This window comes from Lampris incognitus, chromosome 1, assembly GCF_029633865.1.
Source record: "Lampris incognitus isolate fLamInc1 chromosome 1, fLamInc1.hap2, whole genome shotgun sequence".
Taxonomy (NCBI): domain Eukaryota; kingdom Metazoa; phylum Chordata; class Actinopteri; order Lampriformes; family Lampridae; genus Lampris; species Lampris incognitus.
Genome location: NC_079211.1, coordinates 70,222,921 through 70,246,402, shown reverse-complemented (window position 1 = coordinate 70,246,402; position 23,482 = coordinate 70,222,921). Strand labels below are relative to the sequence as shown.

The window sequence follows — 23,482 nt, the reverse complement described above, 5'->3', positions numbered from 1 at the left end:
CGCAGCTAGAGAATAATGAGTCAAGAGAATACATGTGCTAGTTGTCGAACACAGCTAGAGAATAATGATAAAGAGTCAAGAGAATACATGTGCTAGTTGTCTGGAACACAGCTTGCGAATAAAGAGTCGAGAGAATACATGTGCTAGTTGTTTGGAACACAGTTTGAGAATAATGATAAAGAGGCAAGAGAATGCATGTGCTATTTGTCTGGAACACAGTTTGAGAATAATGATAAAGAGTCAAGAGAATACATGTGCTAGTTGTTTGTAACGCAGCTTGAGAATAATGATACAGAGTTAAAGAATACACGTGCTAGTTGTCTGGAACACAGTTTGAGAATAATGATAAAGAGTCAAGATACAGTGGCTTGCAAAAGTATTCATACCCCTTGAACTTTTCCACATTTTGTCACATTACGACCACAGACATAAATATATTTTATTGGAATTTTATGTGAAAGACCAACACAAAGTGGCACATAATTGTGAAGTACAAAGAAAATTATACATGATTTAATTTTTTTTTTTACAAATAAAAAACTGAAAAGTGCGGTGTGCAAAAGTATTCAGCCCCCTTTTCTCTGAGTGCAACCAGTTGCCTTCAGAAGTTGCCTGATGATTGCTGAATGATGGAATGTTGACCTAATGACTAAATAGAGTCAACCTGTGTGTAATCTAATCTCAGTACAAATACAGCTGTTCTGTGACGGCCTCAGAGGTTTGTTAAGAGAATATTGGGGAGCAAACAGCATCATGAAGTCCAAGGAACACACCAGACAGGTCAGGGATAAAGTTGTGGAGAAGTTTAAAGCAGGGTTGGGCTATAAAAAGATTTCCCAAGCTTTGAACATCTCACGGAGCACTGTTCAATCCATCGTCCGGAAATGGAAAGAGTATGGCACAACTGCAAACCTACCAAGGCACGGCCGTCCACCTAAACTTACAGGCCGAACAAGGAGAGCACTGATCAGAGATGCAGCCAAGAGGCCCATGGTGACTCTGGACGAACTGCAGAGATCCACAGCTCAGGTGGGGGAATCTGTCCACAGGACAACTATTGGTCGTGCATCGCACAAATCTGGCCTTTATGGAAGAGTGGCAAGAAGAAAGCCATTGTTAAAAGAAAACCATAAGAGGTCCCGTTTGCAGTTTGCCAGAAGCCATGTGGGGGACACAGCAAATATGTGGAAGAAGGTGCTCTGGTCAGATGAGACCAAAATTGAACTTTTTGGCCTAAATTCAAAATGCTATGTGTGGCGGAAAACTAACACTGCACATCACTCTGAACACACCACCATCCCCACTGTCCAACATGGTGGTGGCAGCGTCATGCTCTGGGGGTGCTTCGCTTCAACGGGGACAGGGAAGATGGTCAGAGTTGATGGGAAGATGGATGGAGCCAAATACAGGGCAATCTTGGAAGAAAACCTGTTGGAGTCTGCAAAAGACTTGAGACTGGGGCAGAGGTTCACCTTCCAGCAGGACAACGCCCCTAAACATAAAACCCAGGCTACAATGGAATGGTTTAAAACAAAACATATTCATGTGTTAGAATGGCCCAGTCAAAGTCCAGACCTAAATCCAATTGAGAATCTGTGGCAAGATCTGAAAACTGCCGTTCACAAATGCTCTACATCTAATCTGACTGAGCTTGAGCTGTTTTGCAAAGAAGAATGGGCAAAAATTTCAGTCTCTAGATGTGCAAAGCTGGTAGAGACATACCCCAAAAGACTTGCAGCTGTAATTGCAGCAAAAGACGGTTCCACAAAGTATTGACTCAGGGGGGCTGAATACTTCTGCACACCGCACTTTTCAGTTTTTTATCTGTAAAAAAACTTTTAAATCATGTATAATTTTCTTTGTACTTCACAATTGTGTGCCACTTTGTGTTGGTCTTTCACATAAAATTCCAATAAAATATATTTATGTTTGTGGTCGTAACGTGACAAAATGTGGAAAAGTTCAAGGGGTATGAATACTTTTGCAAGCCACTGTAATACATGTGCTAGTTGTCTGGAACACAGTTTGAGAATAATGATAAAGAGTCAAGAGAATACATGTGCTAGTTGTCTGGAACACAGTTTGAGAATAATGATAAAGAGTCAGGAGAATACATGTGCTAGTTGTTTGTAACGCAGCTTGAGAATAATGATACAGAGTTAAAAGAATGCATGTGCTAGTTGTCTGGAACACAGCTTGCGAATAATGATAAAGAGTCAAGAGACTACATGTGCTAGTTGTCTGGAACACAGCTTGCGAATAATGATAAAGAGTTAAGAGAATACATGTGCTAGTTGTCTGAAACACAGCTTGAGAATAATGTTAAAGAGTCAAGAGAATACATGTGCTAGTTGTTTGGACCGCAGCTAGAGAATAATGATAAAGATTCGAGGGAATATATGTGCTAGTTGTCTGGAACACAGTTTGAGAATAATGATAAAGAGTCAAGAGAATACATGTGCTAGTTGTTTGTAACACAGCTTGAGAATAATGATACAGAGTTAAAAGAATGCATGTGCTAGTTGTCTGGAACACAGCTTGCGAATAATGATAAAGAGTCAAGAGACTACATGTGCTAGTTGTCTGGAACACAGCTTGCGAATAATGATAAAGAGTTAAGAGAATACATGTGCTAGTTGTCTGAAACACAGCTTGAGAATAATGTTAAAGAGTCAAGAGAATACATGTGCTAGTTGTTTGGACCGCAGCTAGAGAATAATGATAAAGATTCGAGGGAATGCATGTGCTAGTTGTTTGGAACACAGTTTGAGAATAATGATAAAGAGTCAAGAGAATACATGTGCTAGTTGTTTGGAACACAGTTTGAGTATAATGATAAAGAGTCAACAGAATGCACGTGCTAGTTGTCTGGAACACAGTTTGAGAATAATGATAAAGAGTTAAGAGAATACATGTGCTAGTTGTCTGGAACACAGTTTGAGAATAATGATAAAGAGTTAAGGGAATGCGTGTGCTAGTTGTCTGGAACACAGTTTAAAAATAATTATAAAGAGTCAAGAGAATGCATTTGCTAGTTGTCTAGAACAAAGTTTGAGAATAATGATAAAGAGTCAAGAGAATGCATGTGGTAGCTTCCTGCAAGCCCGCTAACACAAAGAAGACACCTGATACCTGAGGAAGTCACCTGACACCTGATACAACAGTCCATTAATTGCTGTATCAGCAGTTACTCTAATTTACCACTTTAGAGTAGTAAGTAGAAGGTTAGTCAAGTCCATTTTATTTGTATAGGCCAATATCACAAAAATTACAAATTTGCCTCAGGGGGCAAAGTTAGTCCAAGTTTAATAGATTAGTACTAAACCACTGTACCTAATGTTCCTATATAGACTTTATAATCCATCCATCTGTCCGTCATCCAAGCTGCTTATCCCAACCGTGGTCACGGGATGCTAAAGCCTATCCCAGCAGTCTTTGGGTGGCAGGAGAGGGGCACCCTGTACAGGCTGCCAGTCCATCACAGGGCGGACACACACACACACATTCACACCTAGGAACTATTTAGTACCGCCGATTCGCCTGACCTACATGTCTTTGGACTGTGGAAGGAAACCGGAGCACCCACAGAAAACCCACGCAGACACGGGGAGAACATGTGTGTGCAGGGAAAATAACCTGATCCTCAACACCTCCAAGACATAGGAGCTGATTATAGACTACAGGAGGAACAAAACGGACAAGCCTCCCCTTTCCAGTTTTTCCAGTTTCGCATAGATGGCTTCCTCCACCCCTCTTTCAAACCATCTATCTTCTCTGTCCAAAATGTGTACGTTGCTGTCCTCGAAGGAGTGTGTCTTCTCCTTTAGGTGTAGATAGACTGCTGAGTCTTGTCCTGAGGAGTTTGGCCTTCTGTGTTGGGCCATCCGTTTGTGTAGTGGTTGTTTGGTTTCTCCTATGTATAGGTCAGTGCAATCCTCATTGCATTGTACAGCATACACCAGATTGCTTTTCCGGGTGTGTGGTACATGGTCTTTGGGATGAACCAGTCTTTGTTGGAGTGTGTTGCTGGGTTTGAAGCATACTGCGATGCGGTGTTTGTTGAAAATTCTCCTGAGTTTCTCGGAGACCCCAGAAACATACGGGATGACTGTGCTCTTCCTTCTGTTCCTTTTCTCCTCGTCGCTCACCTGGTTGGTCTTTCTGGAACGTGTTGCAGTTTTCACAAAGGTCCAACTGGGGTAGCCGCAGGTTTTTAAAGCTCCCCTCAGGTGTTTGTGTTCTTCTCGTTGGGCCTGAGTGCTGGTGGGCACATTGTTAGCTCTGTGTTGCAAAGTTCTGATGATGCTCAGTTTGTGTTCCAGTGGGTGGTGTGAGTCGAAAAATAGATATTGGTCTGTGTTTGTAGGTTTCCTGTAAACCCCAATGTGGAGGCTCCTGTCTTCCCCAATGTGGACGTCACAGTCCAAGAAGGGCAAACTGTTGTTCTTTACATCTTCCCTTGTGAACTTAATGTTCTTGTCCACTGAGTTGATGTGTTTGTAAACGCTTGCACCTCTTGTGTTTGGATTTTGACCCATGTGTCGTCCACATATCTGAACCAGTGGCTCGGAGGTGTTCCTCTGAAGGAGTTCAGGGCCCTGTGTTCTACCTCTTCCATATATAAGTTGGCCATAATGGGCGATATCAGTGAGCCCATTGCACAGCCGTGTTTCTGTCTGTAAAACTGGCCCCTGAATTGGCTCTGTTAGCTACGGGCCTTGGTAAAAACCGGGACACAAAGAGCCATGGACATCTATAGCTCTGACAACGACTCCATCACCATTCAGTCAGACTAGCTTGGTCTAGTCAGAAAGGCACGAACTGAGGAAGCCTCTTGGATGAGAGGCGAAATGTCTTCACGGATATATACTAAGTCCAGCTGCACTTGATTCAACTCCTTTGGATAACCATGACCTGGATGAATGAGAACATTCACAGACAGAGAAGAAAGTGCTCCAGAGGGTCATCACCGCAGCCCAGAATATCATCAGATACCCACTCCCCTCCCTGGAAGGCCTATACAGTTCCCGCTGCCTCAAAAAAGCCCATGGCATCCTCAAGGACTCATTCCACCCAGGACACCACCTGTTTGAACTGCTGCCCTTGAGCAGACGTTACAGGACAACAAGAGCTCGCACAAACAGACTAAAGAACAGCTTCTATCCCCGAGCCATAACCACACTAAATGCTGCTGTCTTGAGTCTTGAATGGGTGAACTGGTAGGTCGCTAATTAACGTAAGAAAGGTGAATAAGTCAATTTCTAGTTATGTTTTTTTTCTATGAAAATGAACAGAAGTTGGCAGAATGTCCTGTTCGTCTCACTTGACTGTGTCACGCTCTCAAGCTGTAAGCTCTGTCTCCTCTCTGCTAGGTCACGACCTCTACAGGGACCAAATGTTTTTCCTGCCGCTCGGCAGCAGAAAGAGACAAATGGATGGAGAATCTGCGGCGGGCCATCCATCCCAACAAGGACAACAGTCGGAGACTGGAGAACGTTCTGACAGTCTGGGTCATAGAGTCCAAAGACCTGCCTGCAAAAAAGAGGTAGGGGGCTCTGCTCTACTCTAATTTATGAAGACGTCGTTTTTCTTCGCAAAGTCCTACCAGAAAACAACCATTCAAATCAACTTCTAAGAAAGATATTCATGACTTGTATATCCATGTACATCTTCAGAATTGTGGTTTTATTAACCATCAGTGAAATTGGAATGATTTTGTCAGATGACTTTATCTCGGTGGCTGTTTTGGGTGGAAGCTGGGCAGATAGAAATAGATCCATCTCCTAGCCACATCCACCTCCTACCTAATAGCCTCCTCCTTGCAACACCCACTTCCTAACTATGTCCACCTCCTAGCCATACCCATCTCCTAACCACACCCAACTGATCAGCTACACACCTACCTGACCCATAGCCACACCCACTTCCTAACCACGCCGACCCCTACCCCCTATTTTTATTATTAGCTATTGAATATTAAGAAATAATTTAACTACTACTACTACTACTACTACTACTTTCGGCTGCTCCCGTTAGGGGGCGCCACAGCGGATCATCCATTTCCATCTCTTCCTGTCCTCTGCATCTTCCTCTGTCACGCCAGCCACCTGCATGTCCTCCATCACCACATCCATAAACCTCCTCTTTGGCCTTCCTCTTCTCCTCTTCCCTGGCAGCTCCATATTCAGCATCCTTCTCCCAATATACCCAGCATCTCTCCTCCACACATGTCCAAGCCATCTCAATCTTGCCTCTCTTGCTTTGTCTCCAAACCGTCCAGCCTGAGCTGTCCCTCTAATATACTCGTTCCTAATCCTGTCCTTCTTCATCACTCCCAATGAAAACCTTATCATCTTCATCTCTGCCTCCTCCAGCTCCATCTCCTGTCTTTTCATCAGTGCCACTGTCTCGAAACCATACAACATAGCTGGTCTCACTACCATCTTGTAAACCTTCCCTTTAACTCTTGCTGGTACCCTTCTTTCACAAATCACTCCAGACATTCTTCTCCACCCACTCCACCCTGCCTGCACTCTCTACTCCACTCCCCATTACTTTGGACAGTTGACCACAAGAACTTATACGCCTTCGTCCCCTCCACTCCTTGCATCCTCACCATTCCACTGTCCTCCCTCTCATTCACGCATAGGTATTCCACCTTGCTCCTACTGACTCTTATTCCGCTTGTCTCCAGTGCATACCTCCACCTCTCCAGGCTCTCCTCCACCTGCACCCTACTCTTGCTACAGATCACAATGTCATCCGCAAACATCATCGTACATGGAGACTCCTGCCTGATCTCGTCCGTCAACCTGTCCATCACCATTGCAAACAAGAAAGGGCTCAGAGCCGATCCTTGATGTAATCCCACCTCCACCTTGAACCCATCTGTCATTCCAACCACACACCTCACCACTGTCACACTGCCCTCATACATATCCTGCACCACTCCTACATACTTCTCTGCAACTCCCAACTTCCTCATATAATACCACACCTCTTCTCTCGGCACTATGTCATATCGTCACCTTCTTAAAATAATGGCCTAAGTCATATTTTATTTTTTTTCCAAAAACAGACTAAACTGAAAGAAATATAAAATATATGATATTTCTTAATCATTTCACACAAAAAGGTTATGACAATACATGACTATTGACATACAAATAAGAAAACGTCGATGTGTAACTCCTTCTGGCCTTCTCTATACTTCTCCATCAACATTCTCAAAGCAAACATTGCGTCTGTCGTGCTCTTTCGTGGCATGAACCCATACTGCTGCTCGCTGATCACCACCTCTCCTCCTCTTAACCTAGCTTCTATTACTCTTTCCCATATCTTCATGCTGTGGCTGATCAACTTTATACCTCTGTAGTTGCTACAGTTCTGCACATCACCCTTAGTTAAAAACTCCACTGCCATCTCTCCTAAACACCTGCTGCACATCCTTCCCAGCTCTGTCCCTCTGTCTAGCCAATCGGTACAAGTCCTTTTCTCCTTCCTTAGTGTCTAACCTGTCATACAACTCACCATACGCCTTTTTCCTTTGCCTTTGCCACCTCTCTCTTCACTTTATGCTGTGTCTCCTTGTACTCCTGTCTACTTTCTTCATCTCTCTGACTATCCCACTTCGTCTTTGTCAACCTCTTCCTCTGCGTAATTTGCTGTACTTCCTCATTCCACCACCAAGTCTCCTTGTCTTCTTTCCTCTGTCCTGATGACACACCAAGTACCTTCCTAGCTGTCTCCCTCACTATTTCTGCAGTGGTTGCCCAGCCATCTGGCAACTCTCCACTTCCACCCAGTGCCTGTCTTAACTCTTGCCTGAACTCCACACAACAGTCTTCCTTCTTCAACTTCCACCATTTGATCTTCGGCTGTGTCTTCACTCGCTTCCTCTTCTTGGTCTCCAAAGTCATCCCACAGACCACCATCCGATGCTGCCTAGCTACATTCTCCCCTGTCACCACCTTGCAGTCTCCAATCCCTTTTAGATGGTGCCTTCTACATAAGATATAGTCCACCTGTGTGCACGTTCCTCCACTCTTGTATGTCACCCTGTGCTCCTCCCTCTTCTTGAAATATGTATTCACCACAGCCATTTCCATCCTTTTCACAAAATCAGAATCAGAAACACTTTCTAATTTCATTTCACGCACTTGCGCACATGACATGAAACGAAACATCCACTACCATCTGTCCTTCCACATTTCTATCCTTGACTCCATACCTACCCATCACCTCCTCATCACCTCTGTTCCCTTCACCAACATGTCCGCTCAATCACCACTCTCTCCTCCTTGGGTACCCTCTCCACCACGTCATCCAACTCACTCCAGAATTCTTCTTTTTCATCCATCTCACACCCAACTTGCGGGGCATATGTGCTGATAACATTCAGCAATACACCTTCGATTTCCAGCTTCATACTCATCACTCTGTCTGACACTCTCTTCACCTCCAGCATACTCTTCCTTCAGAATTACCCCTACCCCATTTCTCCTGCCATTCACACCATAGTAGAAGAGTTTGAACGCACGTCTGATACTCCTGGCCTTACTCCCCTTCCACCTGGTCTCTTGCACACACAGTATGCCTACCTTTCTTCTCTCCATCATATCAGCCAGCTCTCTCCCTCTACCAGTCATAGTGCCTACATCCAAAGTTCTAGCTCTCACCTCCACACTCCTACCCTTCCTCCTCTCTCGCTGTCTCTGGACATGCCTTTTCCCTCTCCTCCTTTGCCCAACAGTAGCATGGTTTCCATTGGCACCCTGCTAGCCAACAGTACTGGTGGTGGTCGTTGGTAACCCGGGCCTCGACCGATCTGGAATGAAAATCTGTTTTATGATCTGCATATTTGATTAGGGTGCCAGTTGCCCTTCTTTATGCAACCCTCCCATTTATCCAGGTCTGGGGCCGGCACTAAGAATTCACTGGCTTGTGCATCGTCAGTGGCTGGGTTAACAACAAGGACAACTGACTTTGAATGTAATTCTACATTTGTTTAGGAATACAGTGTAAATCTGAATATGCTGTGTATATGAATGCATCATAAACCTGAATACGTTGTAAACCTGAATACTTTGTGACTCTTAATGGGAACATCTTTGTGTGGGTAAACCTGCAGGTATTTCTGTGAGCTGTGTCTGAATGACAGTCTGTACGCCAGGACGTCCTGTAAGCTAAGGACTGACAACGTATTTTGGGGTGAGCACTTTGAGTTCTCCAGCCTGCCCTCCATCACCTCCCTGACCATCCACCTCTACAAAGAAACCGACAGGAAGAGGAAGAAGGACAAGAGCAGCTACGTAGGGCTGGTCAACATCCCTGTTGGCACGGTGACTGGCAGACAGCTGGTGGAGAAGTGGTACTCAGTGAGCATGCCCACCACCACTAGAGGTACAGTGTGTGTGTGTGTGGGGGGGGTATGGGTACTATAATAATAAATCAAAATCAAACAGCCCTCAGCAGGGTTGACAGTGCCAGCCCGTACAGGTGGAGGTGTTTTCATCTTGGACTCTGGGTCGGGAGGGTTGCTGTCGGTGAGGGTTCAGGTCACTGACACGTGGTTCACTTGAAACTGAAATGCCCGTGTTTGCCATTTTTAACTGATCTGCAAACTTTTGATTGGCTGTCATAGTAATTGTATTATTTTACTGACCAACGTTTTGTTCGGGGAATGAGGTCATCAGAGTGCCCCTGGTGGTAACAGATGATAGTTTCTATCATTTTCACCAGCCCTGTTCATCTTCTTCCGTTGAGCTGATTTATACACAGAAAGAGTAAGTAGTTCGGGCGGCACCCCGGTGGCTCCCCTGGTAGAGTGGTACCACATAAGGCTGAGTCCTGACCGCAGCAGCCTGGGTTCGAATCTGCCCAGGCCCTTTGCTGCATGTCATCCCCTCTCTCTCCCCTGCCTTTCATGTGTCCCTCTCGACTATCGCTATCTAATACAGGCCGAAAATGCCCAAAAAACCCCAAAAACAAAAACAGAATGAGTAGTTCGTGTGACGGTATGATGCAATCCAGAACGATAGAAAATCCAATATGGCCGGCATGTTGGCTCCCAGATGTTCAGCATGATAAAACACGTTAGTGTTTCAAGTTTCACCCCCCTACTGCACACACGTCATGGAGGGACATGGTGACTTCAGCACTCTGTACAGTGCCCACTAACCGTTTGTTGGTGCCAGTTGTTATCATGGTTTTTGTGGGGCACTTTGTGTGGTCTTTGTGTGTGCTCTATCATCACGCTGAACCTCATAGGTCAGGGATGGGGAACATGACCCAGGAAGGGCCAGTGTGGGTGCAGGTCTATATTTCAAGACGAGACAAGACGATTCGAGACAATAAGATAAGATAAGATAATAAGATAAAACAAGACAAGATAATAAGATGAGACAAGATAAGATAATAAGATAAGACAAGATAATAAGATGAGACAAGATAAGATAATAAGATAAGACAAGACAAGATAATAAGATAAGATAAGATAAGACAAGACAATAAGATAAGACAAGATAAGATAAGGATAAGACAAGACAAGACAATAAGATAAGACAAGATAAGATAAGGATAAGACAAGACAAGATAATAACATGAGACAAGATAAGATAAGATAATAAGATAAGACAAGACAAGACAAGATAATAAGATGAGACAAGATAAGATAATAAGATAAGACAAGACAATAAGATAAGACAAGACAAGAAAAGATAAGATAAAATAAGAAAAGATAAGATAAGAAGATAACATAAGATAAGAAGATAAGAAAAGATAATAAAATAATATAAGATAATAAGATAACATAAGATAATAAGACAAGATAAGGAAGGACATTTCATTTGGTGACACTCAGACCAGCAGCACTAGACAAGGTAAAAGATTAAAGAAAAAAACAAAACAAAAACAAGGACAAACAACATTTAGTGTAAATAAGTGGGTAGTAAAAATAAGTGAGGTAGTATAAATAATTGAGGTAGTATAAATAAGTGAGGTAGTATAAATAAGTGAGGTAGTGTGGTAGGATGAGGAAAAACACAGGAGACGAAGGCGAGTTTGATGTTTATTCCTCAGCTCCAAAAACCAACTGCAGCAGGAACAACCCTGCACCAGAGAGCCCGGGAATGTAAACCACGCTCCCAACATAAACCACGCCCTCTGCTCACAGCCCTGCTGGGTGAGAGGCACAGCCCCCAGTGTCCGCCACACAGCCCCCCTCCCCCCGAGCACCCAGAAGGGACTCCTGGAAAGAAAATCAGTGTCTCACTGGAGGCTTAAGCAGCCTGCCATAACGGCTGCGCCGTCCCTCAGCCAGAACAGTAGGTGAAACACAGTCCAAGACTGTGAAGACACTGCCCAGGACCCCTGGATGGCCCCGAAATGGTCCATCATATTGGGGTTGGAGGGGCGAGCGGTGAGCATCATGCCGTACTAAAACAAAACGAGCTGACATGAGCTCCGCAGGCACGAACGACCGCGGAAAACAGTGGTGAACGGGGCCTGGAACCCGAGTGCTGTCGGACAAAAAAGGATAAACGGCCAGACGGGGTCGAGGAGCGGAACTCCCAGGCAAAAATTCCCCAGGGACGCGGAGCGGCTGACCGAGCACCAGGTCAGCGGGTGACGCGTCGAGGTCCTCCTTAGGAGCCGAACGCAACCCGAGCATAACCCAAGGTAAACGGTCCACCCAGTTACCATCCGAGAGCGCAGCGCTGCCTTGAGCGACCGGTGAAAACGTTAACACAAGCCGTTAGCCTGAGGGTGGTACGCGGTAGTGCGGTGTACCTGCACACCCAAGGATTGCGCAAGTGCCGACCAGAGCTCTGACACGAACTGGGGGCCCCTGTCTGAGGTGATACCTGACGGAGTGCCGAAACGGGCGACCCAGGAGGAAAGAAACGCGCGTGCATCGTCCGAGGATGTTGTGGAGGACAGAGGGACAGCCTCTGGCCACCTGGTGGTCCGATCTACCATTGTGAGCAGGTTCGTAAAACCCTGTGAAGAAGGTAGAGGGCCCACCAGGTCCACATGCACGTGGTCGAAACGTCTGGCCGGGATCGGAAACGGTTCGAGGGGCGACTTAGTGTGCTGATGGACCTTAGCGCGCTGGCATGCCACACATGCAGCCGTCCACCCCTTGACGTCCTTGCGGAGGCCAGGCCAGGCGAACCGCCCAACTTCACCGACGCCCGAACTCCTGGGTGCGAGAGGGAGTGAATCGAATCGAAAACTCGACGGCGCCAGGCCACTGGAACAACGGGGCGGGGACGGCCAGTGGAGACATCGCAGAGGAGGGCAGGACTGCCTTCCTGCATCACAGCGTCCTCTAGCCTGAGACCGGTACGCGTTGACCTAAGTGCAAGGACGTCCGGGTCGCTTGGGCTGGTCGGCAGCCATAGCGGAGAAATCCACACCGAGGTGCACAGGACACACAAGCACACGCGACAGACAATCAGCAACAGGGTTGGACTTCCCGACCACATGCTGAATGTCCGTTGTGAACTCAGAGATTGCCGCTAGGTGGCGCTGCTGACGAGCAGACCACGGCTCAGTCACCTTGGATATGGCGAAAGTCAGCGGATTATGATCCACATAAGCCGTGAATGAGCGACCCTCCAGCAGGAAGCGGAAATGACGGGTTGCAAGGTGCAGTGCCAGTAACTCCCGGTCAGAAACGCTGTACTTGCGCTCGCTATCCCGCAGTTTGCGGCTAAAAAATGCGAGTGGCTGCCACGCATTCGCCACGCGCTGTTCAACCACAGCCCCCACGGCTATGTCAGACGCATCGGTTGTTAAAGCTACGGACGCCGTGGGTGTGGGATGGGCGAGGAGGGCAGCGTTAGCCAAGGCGCACTTAGCTCCGTCAAAGGCCTGGACCCGTTCGGGAGTCCACTCGACAGGGTCGTTAGCCTTCTTAAGCCGCAGGGCTTCGTAAAGTGGCTGAAGGAGGTGGGCAGCGCAAGGGAGGAAACGGTTATAGAAATTCACCATGCCCAAGAATTCCTGCAATGCCTTAACAGAGACTGGGCGGGGAAATTCCGCCACCGCTTGCACCTTAGAAGGCAACGGGACCGCGCCTTGCGGTGACCCAAGAAGTAAATCACCGGCAGTCCAAACTGACACTTGGCCGGGTTGACTATCAGGCCGTGTTCGTCCAGACGACGGAAAACCTGTTTCAGGTGCGCCAGGTGCTCTTCAGCTGACGGACTGGCCACTAATATGTCGTCGAGATAAACGAACACGAAAGCAAGGTCACGCAACACCGAGTCCACCAGCCTCTGAAAGGTTTGCGCTGCCCCCTTCAAGCCAAAAGGCATGCGCATGAACTCAAAAAGCCCAAACGAGGTGATCACTGCGGTCTTGGGCACGTCCTCTGCGCGCACGGGAACCTGATGATAGCCGCGCACCAGGTCCACCTTAGAGAAGATAGTGGTACCTGCCAGGCGTATGGAAAAGTCCTGTATGTGTGGGATGGGATAGCGGTCATTGGCGGTGACGTTGTTCAGGCGGCGAAAATCCCCGCAAGGCCGCCACGACCCATCCGCCTTGGGCACCATGTGAAGCGGCGAGGCCCACGGACTGTTGGAACGCCTCACTATACCCAGACGCTCCATGATGGCGAACTCCTCCTTAGCTGGAGCCCATTTTACCGCGTCGAGGCGCCGCGCGCGCGCCAAAACTGACGGTCCCAGAGTGGGAATGAAATGTTGTAACCCGTGTTTAGTAACCGCGGTGGAAAAGGCAGGTGGAGTCACCGATGGAAAATCCGCCAGCAAACGCTGAAAAACATCCCATAATGCCAAAAAGTTAGCGTGTGTTAACGGCCCGGCTCCCCCTGTCTCGCACGGAACAGTGGCGAAAGACACAGCATCAATTAAACGGCGGTTTGCAACGTCAACCAGCAGACCATTAGCACACAGAACATCCGCGCCGATAATAGGAACAGTAATGGCGGCCACTACAAAGTCCCACTCAAAATGGCGCCCGTGGAAGCAAACAGTCACCAACCTTGTGCCAAACGCCGCAATGGACGAACCGTTAGCTGCACTCAACTTTGGGCCGCCGCCTTCGGCCGACCTGTCTGTCTTAGCAGGAGGGAGTAGGCTCTTTTGCGAGCCTGAGTCCACCAGAAACCGTCTTCCTGACATCGTGTCCTTAATGAAGAGCAGCTTACTACGTCCGCCAGCGCCCACAGCTGCTACTGAGCGCTGCCCTGGAGTTTCCCGCCGCCTCAAACGTGCACGGAGGGACGCAGCGCCTCGCCTTGCCGCCGAACCGCTGGTGGAAGAAACAGAGGCCGCTCCCGGGCAGTCACTCCAGCCACCACCGCCGGGTCCGCGTCCTCTGACGAGGAGGTTCTCCTCAGAGAACCGTCTGGTAGCCAGCAGGACCCGATCGGCCTCCTCAGCCAAACCTCGACGGTCACCAGTGGCCAGACACGGGGAGTTAGCCAAAGCCGCGCGCACAGGAGACGGATGCTGGCGCAGGAAAACGTGCGGGAAAAGGAATCCACCTTCGTCTGAGCCTAGCAGCGACAGCATATTGTCCATGAGATCCACAGCCGTCCCGTCGCCCAAACCGGATAGGGAAAGGATTCTATCTGCCCTTTCTGCGGCAGATAGGCTGTACCTCCGGAGCAGAAGATGTTTGAGGGCGACGTATTTACCGTCTTGGGGGGGGGGGGCAACAGCTGCATGGCCCGGCGTGTGTACTGCTGGTCCAGCGCAGCGACGACTAAATAGTATCTGGAGTCGTCCGCGGAGATTCCACGCAGGTGGAACAGCGCCTCGACATGCTGGAACCACGAGGCCGGGTCGCTCTGCCAGAACTCTGGGAGTTTCACAGCCGCGGCGAGAACAGCCGGCTGTGAGAGTTGGGGCGGCGTGGCCGAAGTGGATTCACACTCCTTTTCTGCTCCAAACATGTTCAATTCGGTGTCACCAATGTGGCAGGATGAGAAAAAACACAGGAGACCAAGGCGAGTTGGAACTTTATTCCTCAGCTCCAAAACCAAACTGAAACAGGAACAACCCTGCACCAGGAACGTAAACCACGCCCCCAACGTAAACCACACCCCCACCCCACAGCCCTGCTGGGTGAGAGGCATAGCCCCTAGTGGCCGCCACAGTAGTATGAATAAGTGATGTAGTAAAAATAAGTGAGGTATTAGCATAAACAAGTGCGGTAATATAAACAAGTGAGGTAGTATAAATAAGTGAGTTAGCAAAAACAAGGGAGGTAGTATAAATAAGTGAGGTAGTAAAAATAAGTGAGGTAGTATAAATAAGTGAGGTAGTATACATCAGTGAGGTAGTAAAATTAAGCGAGGTAGTTAAAAATAAGTGAGGTAGTATAAATAAGTGAGTTAGTATAAACAAGTGAGGTAGTATAAACAAGTGAGGTAGTATAAATAAGTGAAGTAGCAAAAATAAGTGAGGTAGTATAAATAAGTGAGGTTGTATAAATAAGTGAGGCAGTAAAAATAAGTTTGGTAGCATAAATCAGTGAGTTGTATAAATAAGTGAGTTAGTATAAATGTTTGAGGTAATATAAATCAGTGAGATAGTACAAATAAGTGATGCAGTACAAATAAGTGAGGTAGTAAAAAGAAGTGAGGTAGGAGTATAAACAAGTGAGGTAGTATAAACAAGTGAAGTAGTATAAATAAGTGAGGTAGCAAAAATAAGTGAGGTACTATAAATAAATGAGATAGTATAAATCAGTGCGGTAGTAAAAAATCAGTGAGGTAGTAATATAAACAAGTGAGGTAGTATAAACAAGTGCGGTAGTATAAGCAAGTGAGGTAGTATAAACAATTGAGGTAGTATAAATCAGTGAGGTAGTATAAACAAAGGTAGTATAAACAAGTGAGGTAGTATAAATAAGTGAGGTAGTATAAATAAGTGATTCAATAAAGGACTGGTTGTTAACATCCCTAGTGTTTGCACTGCAACAGTTTCGGTGGGAAATAAACTGGAGATGGCTGCCAAGGTGACATTGCCACCACCAGGACACATCGTCAGTTGTGTACCTCAGCATCACAGGGTGTTTCGGCCTTTTATCACAAGACACCCTCCACTGAGGCAGGCCCACCACAGGTTGATCAGTCCTGGGTGTGTGTCCTGTGGTTAGCTGTTCACCCTGGCAGCCCAGACGGCGTCTCTCCTTTTGATCCAGATCCAGTGTCTAGTCCTCTCAGCAGCGTCGGCTAGCTCTTTGATCACTCTCCTGTGGACCTGCCCCCTGACTCCTAGTTCCCTCAGGAGTTTTGCTGTGGAGCTGGCAGCAAAGCCCCTACAACCCACCTCCACAGGGGGGCACCTTCACTTTCCAGCCTCTGTCCTCTGCTTCGGCTGCTAGGTTGGCGTACCGCAGCTTCTTACGATCATATGCTTCATTGACTGCATCCTCCCAGGGGACTGTCAGCTCGATGATGTAAGTGAGCTGGCAAGAATTGGACCAGAGGACGAGGTCTGGTCGCAAGGTGGTTGTTACGATCTCTGTCAGAAAGATGAGCTTTTGGCCTAACTCCACTCGCATTTCCCAATCCCTGGCTGACCTAAGTCGGGAAGTGAAGGGTTGGCCTTCAGTTTATCCCCCTCCCTCCCTAAAGCTGGAAAACGCCGGGGCCCTTCCTGGTTGTTGAAGGGTTGGGCATTGATGGAAACCCTCTTGCGCTCGAGTTCAGCTGCCAAACACTTGAGCACCTGATTATGTCACCAGGTGTATCTGCCTTGGATAAGGCTGGTCTTGCAGCCAACCAAGATGTGCTTGAGGGTTGCTGGGGCTGTACACAGGGAGCAAGATGGATTCTCTCCAAGCCAGAGATTTAGATTTGTGGGAGAGGGCAGGACATCATATGGGGCTTTGCTGATGAAACTCAACCTGTTTGATTCCATGCTCCAGAGCTCACTCCATGTGAGTTTCCTCTTTTCAACACCCTCCCACCTCATCCAGCGGCCCTGTTTGGCTTGTGCTACGGCTTTAGAACATCTGGCTGCTTCTTCCTGTCAGCGAACCTCCTCAACCACCATAGTTCGCCGTTCAGTAGTTGTCGCCTTTTGCCAGGTAGGTGTTTTTATTCCCAGGCCAAGGCCGCCTCTGCCTTGTTGAACATGGCCTACTGCTTCTCGGTGGCAGAGGGCAGATTTTGCCTCCAGTACAGCTGCAGCTGGGGTCCATTTCTTCCCTGTTGCTAGGTTTGGAGCAACTCCTCTCACTACCGGGTCTCGGGATTCTATGAGGGACATGTCCAGCCTCACTTTGGCACATTTGAATTCCTCAACCAGGCTGGAAATTGGCAGTGCGAGGGCTCAATTGCCGTAGAGTCCAACACTGCTGAGGCACTTTGGCAGTCAAAGCCACTTCCTCACCTGCGAGTTCACTAGCCTCTCCAAGCGATTGGCATGAGATAGTGAGACCTCGTACATGGTTATTGGCCACATGAGTCGGGGTAGCAGCCCAAACTGAAAGCACCAGAGCTTCAACTTCCCAGGCAGTGCAGTGTTGTTGATTTCCCTGAGGCCACTGATTGTATCCTGGCGAAGTTGCTCCAGTTGCTGGGTGTCTCTGAGGTCTGCATTGTACCACCGTCCGAGGCTCTTGATGGGCTTCTCCTGGACTGTGGGGATTGGTTGATCACTAATGCAGAACCGTTCATCTGTTAGTTGGCCTTTAACAATGGAGATACTGCGGGATCTGCTTGGTTTAAACTCCATTCGTGCCCACTTGATGTTCTCCTGGAGTTTCTGCAGCAGGCGCCTGGTGCATGGTTTTGTTGTTGCTATGGTTGTCAAGTCATCCATGTATGCCCGGATTGGTGGAAGACGCAGGGCATTCCTGGGCCTTTCACCTCCCACCACCCATTGAGATGCACGGATGACGAGCTCCATTGCCATGGTGAATGCCAGAGGGGAAATAGTGCAGCCCGCCATGATGCCTATTTCCAGATGTTGCCAAGTGGTGGTGGTGTTCTGTGTTGTGACACAGAACTGGAGATCCTGAAAATAGGTCTTGACCAACTCTGTGATGTTTTTGGGGACATGGAAAAAAATCAAACGCCGTCCACAGGATCTTGTGAGGAACTGATCCAAAAGCGTTGGCAAGGTCTAAGAAAACCACGTGCAGGTCTCTCCGTCCTTTCTTGGCAGCTTGTATCTGGTGCCAGATGATATTAGCAAGCTCCAGACATCCTGAGAAGCCATGGGTCCCGGCTTTCTGCACTGATGTATCGACAAAGTTGTTTCTTTGCAGGAATGTGGAGAGCTTTTGGGCAATCACGCTAAGAGTTCTTTTCCTTGGGGATCAGAATGCCTCCTGCCCTTCGCCATGCCCTGGGTATGACTCATTTCTGCCATGCCACTTTCATCAGCTTCCAGAGGTATTTCAGGACTCCAGGAGTGTTCTTATAGAGTCTATACTGAATACCATTGGGCCCAGGAGCTGACATCGATCTTGCCTGCTTTACCGTCCTCTCCACCTCGCTCCATGTGGGGGGTCTTGTGTGTGGTCAGGTGGGTGAATTGGTGGCATGTCATCCGGGATGGTGACTGGCTCATGTCTCCGGACTTCAGAGTAGGTCTTCTTTAGGTGCTCTTCCAGATCTCGTATGGGGACTCTAAGGCTCCCATTTTTCTCGCTGTCAAAAAGGCTCTTGACAAAGCTGTAAGGGTTGCTGTAGAAGCGAGTCCTAGCCCGTTCTTTCCTCTTATGCTGTCGTCTGAGGTGTTCTTCTCTTCGCAGATTTGTCAAATGCTGCTTTATTTCAGCTTGCAGTGCGTCAAGCCCAACCCTCTCTCCCTCTGTGGCCTTCCTCCACTGCTTCCTCATTTGTCTTCTCTCCTTCACCAACCTGTCAATTTCCCGCTGCCCCCTGGATTTGGGCTGGGTTGAGGGGTCTTTCTGCCTACTGGGTATCTTCTCCTTTACCCCAAATCTCTCTACGCCATAGCTGTAAATTATTGCTCCCATGTTCTCCAGTTTTCTTTCACTGTTCCCCTTTCGACCTTCTAGCAAGAGGACAAGGTCAGAGTTGATGGTCTCCCGCTCAATCTTCTGGCTGGACTTGGGCCACAGGATTTGAGGTTTTTTTCCTTCCATCTTCCTCTCTGCTGCTGGCTGTGGCTGGCCGGGTTCCAGACCGGAGTCCACTGGCGGGTCTATGCAAAGCTGAACTTCGTCTGGGGTGCTGATACCCTGAGGACTGTGGGGGTTCTCCAGCCTCCGGGCTTCACTCAACTGATTTGGACTACTTCTTAAAAAGTATTGGTCAATGCGAGGCCCCTTACCGAGCTCACTAAGGCACTTCTTTTTGCCTTCATGGATCTTGAGACCCTTCACTGATGTAACCTTTGAGTGAAGTAGTATCAATAAGTGAGGTAGCAAAAACAAGTGAGGTAGTATAAATAATTGAGGTAGTAAAAATAAGTGAGGTAGTATAAAACAGTGAGGTAGTAAAAATAAGGGAGGTAGTAAAAATAAGTGAGGTAGTATAAATAAGTGAGGTAGGAGGTAGTATAAATCCGTGAGGTGGTAAAAATAAGTGAGGTAGTAAAAAAATCAGTGAGGTAGTAGTATAAACAAGTGAGGTAGTAAAAATAAGTGAGGTAGTATAAAACAGTGAGGTAGTAAAAATAAGGGAGGTAGTAAAAATAAGTGAGGTAGTATAAATAAGTGAGGTAGTAGTATAAACAAGTGAGGTAGGAGGTAGTATAAATCCGTGAGGTGGTAAAAATAAGTGAGGTAGTAAAAAAATCAGTGAGGTAGTAGTATAAACAAGTGAGGTAGTATAAATTAGTGAGGTAGTATAAATAAGTGAGGTAGCAAAAATAAGTGAGGTAGTATAAATCAGTGAGGTGGTAAAAATAAGTGAGGTAATATAAATCAGTGAGATAGTAGTATAAACAAGTGAGGCAGGAGGTAGTATAAATAAGTGAGGTAGTAAAATAAGTGAGGTAGTATAAATCAGTGAGGTAGTAGTATAAACAAGGGAGGTACGTAGTTTAAATAAGTGAAGTTGTATAAATAAGTGAGGCAGTAAAAATAAGTGAGGTGGTATAAATAAGTGAGGTAGTAAAAATAAGTGAGGTAGTATAAATAAATGAGGTAGTATAAATCAGTGAGGTAGTATAAATAAGTGAGTTAATAAAAATAGGTGAGGTAGTATAAATAAGTGAGGTAGTAAAAATAAGTGAGTTAGTATAAATAAGTGAGGAAGTATAAATAAGTTAGGTAGTATAAATAAGTGAGCCTGGGTGATGGCTCGTTGCAAGAGGTAGACAATAGATGTTAGGAGGAAGGAATTACAAATAACCATCATGCTTTGCTGCTGACAGTCAGGCAATCTTGAGGGCTAAAAAATTCCATGGGTTTGTACGCACAAATTTGCCCATAGTATCGATTGATACATGAGGCCCCGGCCCTGGGAGCTCAGCTCCCACAATCCTCTATGCTGTCTTTACCACCCGGGCCAAGTCCTTCCTGTTCTCTGCTGTGCAGCTGGCATACCACACTGTGACACATTGACAGAGGACACTTTCTATTGTGCTTCTGTAAAAGTTGACCAGCAGCTGAGAAGGGAGACCAGCGTGTTTAAGTTTCCTGAGGAAGAAAAACCTCTGTTGTGCTTTCTTCACCAGGTGGGAGGTGTTGAGTGACCATGTGAGTTCTTTGGTTATGTGGATTCCCAGGAATTTGATGTTATCCACAATATGCACCTCTTCACCAGTTATGTGCAGTGGGGGTGGAGTGGTCGTCCTGGATCTCCTGAAGTCCACAATGTTCTCCTTTGCTTTACTGGTGTTCAGAACCAGGTTATTTTCTGAGCACCACCCAGCCAGATGTTGGACCCCCTCTCTGTAGTGTGTCTCCTTGTTGTTGGTTATGAGTCCCACTATAGTGGCGTCATCAGCAAACATCACTACAGTGTTGGAGGAGTGAATGGGGGTACAATCGTGGCTGAAAAGGGTGAAGCGGGCTGGACTGAGCACACAGCGCTGTGGCACAGCTGTGTTCAGGATGAAGGTTGAAGATGTATGGTTACCTATCCTGATATTTTGTGGTCTGTGAGTGAGGAAGTCCATAATCCATGAGCAGAGTGAGGTGGTTAATTCTAGGTTGCTGAGTTTGTGTACCAGTTTATGGGGGTTATCGTATTGAAAGCGGAGCTGAAGTCAATAAAAAGCATCCTGACATATGTGTTTGGACGCTCCAGGTGGGACACAGCTGTATGAAGTGTAATTGAGACTGCATCCTCAGTAGATCTGTTCCCCCGATAATAATAATAATAAATCAATCTTATATAGCGCTTTTCAAGTACTCAAAGTCGCTTTACAATAAACTGAGTGAAACAAGACGACAGATAGACATAACACAGACATACAGGGGTGGATGGGAAGGGGGGCTACGAGAGGGAGAAGCGGCAGCCACACACGAGGCCAGCAGTATCTCCGACTTGGACAGATATAAAGGGAAAGAAAAACAAACATAATAAATCACATAAATCACAGATGCAGGTCAAGCGCTCAGTCCCCAGCCTGCCCCAGACCAGGGGTGTATGAGCGGACGGGGGGGGGGCACGAGAAGGCAATGGAGAAAAGGTGTATCTTGAGACGGGATTGGAAGAGTGGGAGGGATCCTGAGTCTCTAATGATTTGGGGAAGTGAGTTCCAGAGCCCGGGAGCTGCTCTGGAGAAGGCTCGGTCACCAAAGCCGCGGAGGTTGGACCTGGGTAGAGAGAAGGGAGGCTGAGGTGGATCTGAGGGACCGAGAGGGTTGGTAGGGGGAGAGGAGATCGGTGAGGTATGGGGGAGCCAATTTGTGAAGGGCTTTATACATAAGAACTAGGAGTTTGTAATTGATCTGGTGGGAGATGGGTAGCCAGTGGAGGTCTTTTAGGACTGGGGTGATGTGGTGCCAGGATTTGGTGAAAGTTAAAAGTCGGGTGGTGCGTTCTGGACCAATTGGAGTCTCTTGATAGAGCTAGCACTGATGCCATGGAGGAGTGAGTTGCAGTAATCAAGGTGGGAGGAGATGAAGGCATGGATCAGTATCTCAGCAGCAGGGCGTGTGAGAGAGGATCATATTTTTGCAATGTTGCGACGGTGGTAGAAGGAGGATTTGACCATTTAGCGGATATGTGGCTCAAGGGAGAGGGTGGGATCAAGGATCACACCAAGGTTGCGTGCCTGGGGGGAAGGGGAGACAGTAGTGCCATCGATGGTGAGTGCAAGGTTGTTGATTTGGATGAGAGTGGACTTGGAGCCAATGAAGAGGAGTTCAGTTTTGTCACTGTTGAGTTTGAGGAGGTTTTGCTGCATCCAGACTTTAACTGCAGACAGCCAGGAGTCGATGTGAGAGAGGGGTGGATTGTGAGGGGATTTGGTGCTGAGGTATATCTGGGTGTCATCAGCATAACAGTGGAAGTCCAAGTTGAAATGGCGGACAATCTGACCAAGAGGGAGGATGTAGATGATGAAAAGGAGTAGGCCGAATACAGAACCTTGGGGAACAGCTTGTGTGACTGTGGATGGAACAGAGGAGTGGTTGTGAAGTGAGATGAAGTGTGACCTGTTGGAGAGGTAAGATTGGAGCCAGCTGAGTACGGTGCCTTCAATACTGACATCTTTCAATCTGGTGAGCAGGATGTAGTCTAGTCAGTTAAGGCAAAATGGCTGCAAAAAGTCATTCACATTTGAGCCTATGTTTTTCTGTTAATTTAGAGTCCAATAAAGAAAAAAATGCAAGGAGCCCAAAATTTTAGGTGGGGGAAGTCTCTGAAATGGCCACGCCCACTTTTTAGGCCTGGAAATCAGTATCTCGGCTCCTGAATGTCGCAGAGAGCTGATCATGGGCTCAAAAGAAGCAGAAGTACCACATTTATATAAGCATTATGAACAAACATATACCCCAAAACCTTTACTTTTTCAGATATTTTAAGAAAACTAATTTTTACTGGTCACGTTTCACGTATCAGCTCCTGAAGGTTGTAAAAAGCTATATTTGACATGAATCTCATTCGCTGCCTATGTTATAAAGCATGAAGCACAATACACACACGAATCATGAGTTTAGAAAATATCTTAGTTGTCTTCAGCTCCATGTCATGAGAATAGCAGTATCATACACAAGATATCTTAACCCAGGCCAGGTTGCAGTGGGTGGATCCGATCAGCCCCTTTATGCCATCAAGAAGATGATACAGTGGGCCATGGGGGAAGAGTTTTCTCATTCATACTTCGCGTTCATGGGTGGGCTGCACCTTGAGAAGGTTTCTCTTGTCTGTGTTGGGCAGTTGATAAAAGGAACTGGCCTTGATACCATCTTAACCTCAGCTAATCTGAATATCAAAGGTCTGACAACTGCTGTCTGCGATGTGAATTCCATAAAGAAGGCTAGATACTGTATTCAACTCCTGGCTGTGGTGCTGGCCAAGAAGAGAGATGAAACGTTTCAGGCAAAACGTCTAGAGGACAACAGT

At 47.1% G+C, this 23,482-nt stretch overlaps 1 protein-coding gene across 1 annotated transcript in view; it reads left to right on the top strand.

The window, feature by feature from the left end:
* LOC130111005 (disabled homolog 2-interacting protein-like) overlaps positions 1-23,482 on the top strand; it is a 145,569-nt gene that overhangs the window by 14,554 nt on the left and 107,533 nt on the right. The window contains 2 exon segments of the mRNA XM_056278076.1: positions 5,373-5,545; positions 9,131-9,402. Of these exon segments, the coding sequence (XP_056134051.1) occupies positions 5,373-5,545; positions 9,131-9,402 (445 nt within the window).